The sequence below is a fragment of the Rattus norvegicus genome, chromosome 8, assembly GCF_036323735.1.
Source record: "Rattus norvegicus strain BN/NHsdMcwi chromosome 8, GRCr8, whole genome shotgun sequence".
In the NCBI taxonomy this organism is placed as follows: Eukaryota; Metazoa; Chordata; class Mammalia; order Rodentia; family Muridae; genus Rattus; species Rattus norvegicus.
The window spans coordinates 4,610,808-4,621,634 of NC_086026.1; the positions used below are offsets into that span (position 1 = coordinate 4,610,808).

Genomic DNA, 10,827 nt, shown 5'->3' on the forward strand with positions numbered 1-10,827 from the left:
CGAATCCTATTGGGAACCTCCTGAATTCACCATGATACTTAGATTCCGTTCCTTAAAATGTTGCTATATATTGAAAAGCGCACTCATACAAGCATGTCCCATTGGGAGCTCACTGAATTCGCCTAGAAATTTTGATTCCATTCTTGAAAATATTTCTATATCCCGAACAGTCTATTCATTACTACTGCGGACTATTGGGCACTAACCGATTTTTCTACGTTATTGAGATTCTGCTCAGCGAATTTTGATTAATCTTTAAAAGTACACATATTACAAGAGCAGGCTACTGGGAACTAACTGAATCCACAAAGAAACAGTGTTTCAGTTCGTTCAAACGTTGCCCTATCTAGAATAACAAGCTTATTACATGAAAATCCTACAGGGAACCTACTGAATTCACCATGATACTTAGATTCCGTTCCTTAGAATGTTGCTCTATATTTAGGGGCACACTCATACAAGCATGTCCCATGGGGAACTCACTGAATTCGCCTAGAAATTCTGATTCCATTCATGAAAATTTTTTTATATTCCAAACAGTCCACTTATTACTACTGCCGCCTATTGGGAACTAACCGAATTCACAAAGTTACTCAGATTCGGCTAACCAAATTTTGAAAAATCTTTAAAAGTACACATATTACAAGAGCCTGCTACTAGGAACTAACTGAATTCACAAAGAAACAGTGTTTCAGTTTGTCAAAACGTTGCTCTATCATGATAACAGGCTTATTACATGCGAATCCTACTGGGAACCTACTGAATTCACCATGATACTTAGAATCCTTTCCTTAAAATGTTGCTATATATTGAAAAGCTGACTTATACAAGCATGTAACATTGGGAACTCACTGAATTCGCATAGAAATACTGATTCCATTTGTGAAAATTTTTCTATATCCCGAACAGTCCACTTAATACTACTGCGGCCTACTGGGAATTAACCGAATTCACCAAGTAACTCAAATTCGGCTCAGGAAATTTTTATAAATCTTGAAAAGTACACATATTACAAGAGCCTGCTAGTGGGAACTAACTGAATTCACAATGAAGGAGTGTTTCAGTTCGGTAAAACGTTGCTCTATCATGAATAACAAGCTCATTACATGCGAATCCTATTGGGAACCTACTGAATTCACCATGATACTTAGATTCTGTTCCTTAAAATGTTGCTATACATTGAAAAGCACACTCATACAAGCATGTCCCATTGGGAACTCACTGAATTCGCCTAGAAATTTTGATTCAATTCCTGAAAATTTTTCTACATCCCGAACAGTCTATTTATTACTACTGCGGCCTATTGGGCATAACCGATTTTTCCACGTTATTGAGATTCGGCTCAGCAAATTTTGATTAATCGTTAAGAGTACACATATTACAAGATCCTGCTAAAGGGAACTAACTGAATTCACACGAAACAGTGTTTCAGTCGTTAAAACGTTGCTCTATCTTGAATAACAAGCTTATTACATGCGAATCCTATTGGGCACCTACTGAATTCACCATGATACTTAGATTCCGTTCCTTAAAATGTTGCTATATATTGAAAAGCACACTCATACAAGCATGTCCCATTGGGAACTCACTGAATTCACCTAGTAATTCTGACTCCATTCATGAAAATTTTTCTATATCGAACAGTCCACTTATTACTACTGCCGCCTATTGGAAACTAACCGAATTCACAAATTTACTCAGATTCGGCTTACCAAATTTTGATAAATCTTTAAAAGTACACATATTACCAGAGCCTGCTACTGGGAACTAACTGAATTCACACAGAAACAGTGTTTCAGTTCGTTAAAACGTTGCTCTACCTTGAATAACAAGCTTATTACATCCGAATCCTATTGGGAACCTAGTGAATTCACAATGATACTTACATCCTTTCTTTAAATGTTGCTTTATATTGAAAGGCACACTCATACCAGCATGTCCCATTGGGAACTCACTGAATTCGACTTGAAATTTTGATTCCATTCGTGAAAATTTTTCTATATCCCGAACAGTCCACTTACTATTGCGGTCTATTGGGAACTAACAGAATTCACCAAGTTACTGAGATTCGAGTCACCAAATTTTGATAAATCTTTAAATAACACATATTACAAGAGCCTGCTACTGGGAACTAACTGAATTCACAAAGAAACAGTTTTTCAGGTCGTTAAAACGTTGCTCTATCTTGAAAAACAAGCTTATTACATGCGAGTCCTATGGGGCACCTACTGAATTCACCATGATAATTAGATTCCCTTCCTTCAAATGTTGCTATATATTGAAAAGCACACTCATACAAGCATGTCCCATTGGGAACTCACTGAATTCGCCTAGAAATTTTGATTCCATTCGTGAAAATTTTTCTATATCCCGAACTGTCCACTTATTTCTAGTGCGGCCTATTGGGAACTAACCGAATTCACCAATTTACTGATATACGGCTTACCAAATTTTGATAAATCTTTAAAAGTTCACATAATACAAGAGCCTGCTACTGCGAACTTCTGAATTCTCAAAGAAACAGTGTTTAGGTTCGTTAAAAACTTTGCTCTATCTTGAATAACAAGCATATTACATGCGAATCCTATTGCGACCCTAATGAACTCACGATGATACTTAGATTCCCTTCCTTGAAATGTTGCTATATATTGAAAAGCACACTCATACAAGCATGTCCCATTGGGAACTCACTGAATCGCATAGAAATTTTGATTCCATTCGTGAAAAATTTTCTATATCCCGAACAGTCCACTTATTACTACTGCGGCCTATTGGGAACTAACCGAATTCACCAAGTTACTGAGATTCGGCTCACCAAATTTTCATAAATCTTTAAAAGTACACACGTTACAAGAGCCTGCTACTGGTAACTAACTGAGTTCACAAAGAAACAGTGTTTCACAGTCATACAAGCATGTCCCATCATGTCTGTGTACCTAGTTCTATAAGAGAAGACATAATCTGCAACCTTGGAGTCCCTGTCATCAGAGGCTCTGTCTGCTGTAAAGAGGAAGCAGGAAAGCTTGTGGTATTAGTGATCAAAAATAGATCAGGACCTTCTGTCCTATTATTAACGGAAGTCTCTGTCTTACCAAGATCATTCTCAGAATCAAAGAAAAAATAAAGAAAAAACTGCTGACAACAATCTTTCCCATGACCCAGATGCCCATCAGCTTAGAGCCAAGTTTGTAGCAGGGGGCAAGTCCAGGTGCACATCTTCTTGGAGTCTGCCGCACGCAAGCAGGGGGCTTAACCGCGTGTGGTGCGAACCCTCGAACCGGCTCCCACTCAGGCGTCATGTCTGCCCCGGAGCTCGGTTATCTCTGCTGTAGGAGCGGCAGTTCCTCTTTTTTATTTTTTAAAAGCACCAAATTGAGATCTGCTTGAACCTGGGCAATGGAATCTGTAAAGCATCGGAATATAATTGGGAAGATCATTAGTACAACAACAAGTAGTAAAATCCCAACTCCAATAAAAATGAAATATTGTGTCTAATCGATTGGATTTAATGATTTAACTCCATTCGCAAAGGATCTTGCCAATCCAGAGAGGTCCACTGCATCTACATGTGGCTTATTCATTTTTGTGATTAAGGACGTCAATTCTTGAATATTATAAGAAATGTTATCATCATCCCATATGTCTAGCAAATATGTTTTGGTCCTTTCTCATTTTTCTGTAGCATTATAAGGTAAAGGAGTCACACAAATAAAATCATAATTAGCGTGACAGCGTGTGGCCATCCTAGTCTTAATGTTTGTAACATCTCGTCCTAATTCTAATACTACCTCTTCTAGGGCATTTAATCTAGTTTCTAATTTCAAATCTATAATCTTCTGTTCTGATAATGTAAGGGTAATATTCTTATGGAGATCATTAACAAAAGTGGCAATCTGCATTTCCTTAACCAAAGCAGTAGTAGAAACAGCAAAAGAAGTAACAATAGCTATCAAAGCGGTTATACCTAGAATTAAGGCTGTTACAAATCTTTTTGCCCTAATCAAACCCGTAGCATACCTAATAGTCTGGATGGCAGAATCATCAAACCATGGCTCATCTCCCAAGTCTACCGGTAACAAAACATAAGGAGGTATCCTGACAATCAATATAACAGATCCCGATACAGTGGAATCAATGCAATTAATCAGCTTGCATGATGTACACTTAATACTAAAAATAGATTCAACCTTATCTATGCTAATCAATTGTGGCAATCCTACTAATATTGCATAGGGATAGGTAACACAAGCAGAAACTGAAACAGCATCATAATCAGCAGCTCCTGTTTTCTTCAGCAAAAGTTTCTCACTAGAAGCAACCAGTCGGAACAGTTCTGGATGTTCTATCAGTGGTTTGTTCTGTCTATCAGGGAGGTCTCTGTGGAGTGGCTCCCAGAACCATGTCGGTTCTACCCACCCCGCATCATACCATCTTTTGATCAGTTTTCCAACTGGAGGCACATAGTTCCCATAAGGTTTTGAGTTGGAGGAGAGATAATTGCTCTGATCTTTATCAGGTGAGGACATGGAGAAGTCCCAGAGAAGTCTAGCAGCGCCTAAGGGAGAGAATCTTACCCCATTGTCAGGGAAGGCACATGGAAGCCAGCGCGGGAAAGCATTCTCATCTCCCTCCCAAAGGGCGTCCTTTTTAAATGCTGTTTTGTAATGGGGGTAGCGCGGCGGAAGATTCTTTACTGTGGTATAATATTGTCTTTTTTCTTCTTTATCGCTCACGGTGGTCATTCACAGTTCCCACATACGCCGCCCATTGCCCTTTCCATCTGGTTCGATATTGTCCAAGGTGGGGGTATCTCTGTTAAACACCCTTTTTCCCACTTGAAAACAGCCCACTGGCACCGAAGGGGAGAAAGAGAAGCAAATTGGCAGAGAATCGGACTTTCCCTCAAAATCTACATAACCCGAGCTGTTCTTTAGAAGGTGAAAGTCAGGCAATCCCCCTATCACTAATGTTTGATTGGTTAAAACCTTGATGTGATCCAACACCTCCCACCCTACAGGATGTAATATGGGTGGCTTTGGTAAGTAAGCCCAAAACTTTCCCCTAAAGCTGTGGGCGCACTCATGACTGTAAGCATAGCCACAAACAGCAAGGTTGTCGTTTCCGGGGCATGTGTAGCCTTCAATACTTCCTTTGCCTGAGCTGTCAGGGTTTTAAGCTGTGTCCACGTCGGCGTCTGGCGTGTTTTTGTTTTTGGCTCTAGGCGAGTCGCCTTGATCTTTTTGGCCAGGTTCCGCATTATCTGGCGGTTCGGCCTCTTTCGGCGTGGGGGACGGATGTCCGTTTCCTTTGCCTGGCCTGATGAGTCTGTCTGGGACCCAAATTGGTGATTCGGCATCCTGTGGGAAAACACAAGCATAGCCTCGTCCAGAGGCAATTAGCACATCTGGCCCCTTCCATAGGCCAGTTAATTGGTCTTTCCATCTGACCAGGGGTTTAGGAGCACTCTCCTTCTCCGCCCAATGTCTTTCGGTGGCTGTAAGCCCCTGGTTATCTGTATTTACATGATTCAAAACGAATAGGGAATGGCTAAGCAATTGATGGGGAGTTGTATACTTACCTGTTGACCTTAACTTTTGAATCTGTGCTTTAATATTCTAATGTATACGTTCCACAATGCCTTGCCCTTGTGGGTTGTATGGAATTCCTGTGACATGGGCTATGTTCCACTGTTGATAAAAATGCTCTAAGGTTTTTGGCACATAGGCAGGTGCATTGTCAGTCTTTATTTTCTTCGGGATACCCATGTAAGAGAAACTCTGCACCAGGTGTTGTATTACATCTTTCACTGCCTCTCCCGTTCTGGCAGAGGCAAACACCATGTGTGAGTAGGTGTCCACTGTGACATGGACATAACTCAATTTTCCAAACTCTGATATGTGAGTCACATCCATTTGCCATAAAATGTGAGGTTTTAATCCTCGTGGATTAACTCCCATCTTTAATGTATGTCCCCAATCTGGACAATGAGGACAAGATTTAATTATTTTTCTTGCCTGTTCACGAGGAACTTGAAAATGATATCTAAGTGTAGTAGCATTTTGATGATGTAGATCATGACTCTTTTAGCTGTCTCTACAGCCTGTATGATTTTTGTTAGTGAATCTGTTAAAGCATTTCCTTGGGCTATAGGACCTGGAAGCCCCGAGGGGCCCCTCACGTGCCCTATAAAATATTTATTCTGTCTCTGTTGAATAGATTCTTGTAACTGTTTTAATTTGAGATAAATCTTGGTTCTCGGCGACAGGACTATCGACTCTATTTCCGGAAACAAGTTAAATATATATTTGGAGTCTGTGTAAAGGTTGAAAGCCTGTTTTACTTCTGTAAAAGCTATTAAGACTGTTTTAATTTCAGCCTGTTGAGCTGAATATCTTGAATTCTTCTTAATAATGGAGTCCCTATTTTGTATACACACCACTGATCGTCCATTTGAGGACCCATCAGTGATTATATTGATTCTATCTTCTAATGGAGTTTTAGAATATCCTCTAGGGAAAATCACCTCATTTTCTAATACAAAAGTTAAAACTGGGTCCTGAGGTAAATGGAAAATTATTTTCCCTGTAAAGCCAATTAAGGATATGATCCATTCATCATTTTTTTGTAATAATTGTTCTAGTTGAGCTTTATTATATGGGATGACAATAATATACACATCTCTTCTAAATAATTCCTTAGACCTGTGTCTTCCCTTGATAATCAATTGAGTGCATAGGGTATCATAAGAAACCAAACTTTATGTAAAATATGAGGTAAATGAATCCATTCCAATATCCCATTCTGCCACAGGCAGGCTGTGGGGGTATAATTAGTTTTTAGAATGTACAAGGACCACTCTTCAGCAGGATCCAAGCGTTGGACCCTTGTTAGAGTCAATTTTTCATTTACTTTGTTTAATGCCTCACAGGCCTCAATAGTCAATTGTCTGGTAGATATGGGGTTAGGATCTCCATTAAGTATCTCAAATAATGGTTTTAACTCTCCGGTAGTTATTTTCAAGTAGGGTCTGATCCAATTAATATTACCCAAAAGCTTTTGAAAATCATTTAACGTTCTTAGTCTATCATGTCTTATCTGTAACTTCTGATATGTTATATTATTATCTCTAATATTGGTACCTAAATACTTCAAATTATCATATTTCTGAATTTTCTCCTCAGAGACAATCAAGCCAAATTCCTCCAAAGCATTTACAAGGTCAAATAATTGTTGGTCCACTAAGGCCCTCTGAGGGTGGGCTATCAATATATCATCCATATAATGAATCATATATGAATTTTTACATTTTTTCTTGACGGAAGAAATGGCCTGATCCACAAATTTTTGACATAATGTGGGACTATTTTTTATCCCCTGGGGGAGTACTTTTCACTGATATCGTTGATAGGGTCGTTGGTAATTTGAAGAAGAACACTAAAGGCAAATCTCTTACAATCTTTAGGATGTAACTTTATATTAAAGAAACAATCTTGTAGATCTATAATTATTACCTCCCAGTTCTTGGGGACTGCCACCGGGGATGGCAGTCCAGGCTGGAGGGCCCCCATGTCATGTATGGTGCTTTTAATTGCCCTTAGGTCTTGTAGTAATCTCCATTTACCTGATTTCTTCTTTATAACAAACACCGGAGTGTTCCATGGGCTATTGGTTTCCTCTATGTGTCCTAGCCTCAATTGTTCCTGGACTAACTCCTGTAAAGCCTGTAATTTTTCTTCTTTTAGGGGCCATTGATTGAGCCATACAGGCTGCTCAGATCTCCACGATATTTGATCTGCGAACAGGTTGTCCTCAATGGCCCCCATCAAAAATCCTGTTCTGTTGTGACCAATTTTACCTCCAAGTCTTTCATAATGTCTCTTCCCCAGGGGGTAAATGGTAATGTCGGTATGACATAAGACTGTATGTTACCTGTCTTGTTCTCATGTTCCCAAATCAGAGGCTCACTGCTTCTGGCTATTCCTGAGGCCATGTCTAAGCCCTGTAGGGAATTCTCTGTTTGATGGATGGCCCAATGAGAAGGCCAGTCTTTTCCTGAAATGCATGTCTAATCTGCCCCTGTGTCAAGAAGGCCTACAAACTTTCTACCATTAAGATAAATAGTGAGCATTGGCCTGCTTTCCTTGATTTCTTTGACCCAATGTATGTGGTCAGTAGATCCAAACTCTCCCAGTCCTCTTTCTGACTGGAGCACTGGATTGGGCAGCTTTAAATATGGCAAGAGTAATATCTGGGCGATACGCTCTCCTTGGTGTATGATGACTGTATGTTTGGTTGTTTTAACCATAATTTTTATTTCCCCTTGATAATCTGTATCTATGACTCCTGGAAGGACCTCTAGGCCCTTCTTATAGTTGGAACTTCTTCCTATAAAGAGCCCTGTAACTCCGTCAGGTAGAGTTCCCCTTACTGCTGTAGGGACTAAAACCGTCCCTTCTTCCATAGAAATGATGATATCGAACTTGGAAGAGAGATCTAAACCCGCGCTTCCGGGTGTAGCTCAGGAAGGTCATGAATAGTGAATGGAATGCCATCGGGGTTTAACTCCGAGGTTTGACCTTTATTTTTCTCTCTTTGTATGGGGCTGAGAGGCTGCCCCTCATCTAGTTTTTTGTTTCTTCTTCCTTTTTATCTGTAATCAAATTTCTATCCTTGTCATACTTTGATCTACACTCACTTTTCCAATGCCTGCCCTTCTTTTAGCGCGGGCACAGGCCAGGAGGGGGGCGTTTGCCCTCCCCTTGACCTCTTTTGTAATCTTTTTTTAAATGTCCCACTTCTCCACATGAGTAACAAGTGGGGCCAGAGTTGTCCCTAGCATTGTTTCCTCCATATGTTTATTTAACAAAGGCTGAGTATTTCTGTCCTCTCATGGCAGCAGCATAGTCCATCCCCTGTACCACTGTAGGAGAGGCATCTATGCAGGCCTTGACATAGTCCTGTATACTTCCCGTTTTTCTCACTGATCTTATAAGATCCTGGCATAGTGAATTAGCATTTTCCCATGCCAATTGCTTTAAGAGCATTTTAGCCCCTTCTCCTGGGGGCATCATTCTGTGGATAGCTTCCTCCAGTCTAGAGACAAAGGTCTCATAAGATTCCTCATTTCCTTGTTTTATTCCTGCCAAGACAGTCTTTTTTGACCCAGGAGGCGGGATTGCTCTCCAGGCCAAAACAGCGTTGGTAGTAACCTCTTTTAGGATAAACTTGGGTATTTTTACCTGAGAAGCAGGGGCAACAAATGCTCCTGTCCCCAGCATCATCTCTAAAGTTACCTCGGGCCCCCTTTTTCCTGAGGATTTTTGTACAGTTTCTTTGCTCTTGTCTTCATATTCTGTCCTCCAGAGGATATAATCCCCCGGGGAGAGAGTTGCTTTGGCAGTCTGGTGCCAGTCATGCGGAGTTAACCATTGGCTGGCCACCATGTCCACTATCTGTATAGTGTAGGGCGCCGAAGGCCCCATGGTTCGTATTGCAGCTTGTAATTCCTTTAATGTTTTTAGGGGTAATGGTTCTCATGTGGGGGAATCTTCATCATCACTGTCTCCTGTATAGACCACTGGGAAAACGAAGAAAGTGTCACCTTGCTCCCTAGCTTGAGCCATGGCCCCTGCGAAACCCACTGGAGGTAGTAGTTTTCTATGAGCGGCTGGTATTGGGCGTGCTTTAGGTCCCTTGGATCCCTTTTTCACTGTAAAGACCAGATCATCATCATGGTGATATCTAGCTGCCTCCTCTTCTAGATCATCCCAATCCCCTGGGGAGAGGTCATCGTCATCATCCAATCCCAAGAGGTTCATCTTTGAGGGGGTCTTTCTTAACAAGGGGTTTATTAGTTCCATAAGTCTTTTCCCTGACTTCCTTAACCTTAACTTCAGTAACATCATCATAAGGCAAATCATACACTGGTTCCTCAACATCCTTCTCTGATTGTGCCTCAGCTGATAACAAGATCAAATCCGACTGTTCTGCCAAGATTTCCCTCATCTGTAACCATATGGGATATTCCTGTTTAGGAATGGTTTCTTCTCCATGCTTAACGGTGTATCTTCTCATTTCTCTACCTACTTTCTTCTAATCTTCTAGATTAAAATCTCCCTTTTCTGGGAACCAGGGGGAAACCTTCATGAGGAATTGATAAAATTCCACAACACTACTTTCCTTGACTTTGAGGCCTCTTTCTGCTAAGAGACTCTGTAATACTGAGACAAAATTTTTTGTCCCTTTGAGCCCGTTCCTCCCATAATGAGTGACTCAGCCTCACCTACCTCTTCTCCATAGGCGGGACTGCAGTTCCCTTCGGTGAGTCCGTTCCGCTCCTGTAGTGATTCCAGTTCTAAAGCAAGAGGACATAAGAAAAACAGGAAAAGCACAAGAAGACAACAGTATGCACGTGTCTGGGGGTCCCTGTTCGGGCGCCAGCAGCCGCGGTCGGCAATCTTGGAGGTTCCAAGGATCCGCGGGGGGGCACCTGTTGAGGACACGCGTGGAGCGGAGACAGGATGGCGAACAGAGACACAGACACAGAGAGAGTGTGGTCAGCTGTTGTAACTTTACTGAGAGAGCATCAGACATTTATACACAATTTTCATTGTATAACAATCTTGGACCATGGCCAAGGACATTGGATTTTTCTGTAAAAAGGTATAGCTTGCTTTTTTTTTTTAGACGAGCCGCAGTCAGCCAGCCTAGTCTAGTTCTCCGTTTGTCACATCAAGGAGGAAGTTTCGGGGGACCGCATGTCTGGCATATCTTACGCCATCATGTCTGTGTACCTAGTTCTATTGCTCTAGTTAACCCTTTGATTCC

The 10,827-nt window shown here is 41.0% G+C and overlaps 1 protein-coding gene and 1 pseudogene across 1 annotated transcript; both read right to left on the minus strand.

Annotated features, from left to right (window-relative positions):
* Positions 1 to 3,668: 3,668 nt before the first annotated feature.
* On the minus strand, positions 3,669 to 5,958 carry LOC134480124 (uncharacterized; annotated as a pseudogene).
* A 2,897-nt stretch (positions 5,959 to 8,855) lies between these two features.
* LOC134480125 (endogenous retrovirus group K member 5 Gag polyprotein-like) lies at positions 8,856 to 9,509 on the minus strand. Its single transcript, XM_063266355.1, has one exon. The coding sequence runs from the start codon at positions 9,480 to 9,482 to the stop codon at positions 8,856 to 8,858; it is 627 nt and encodes a 208-aa protein (XP_063122425.1). The 5' UTR covers positions 9,483 to 9,509.
* Between the last annotated feature and the right edge of the window lie 1,318 nt (positions 9,510 to 10,827).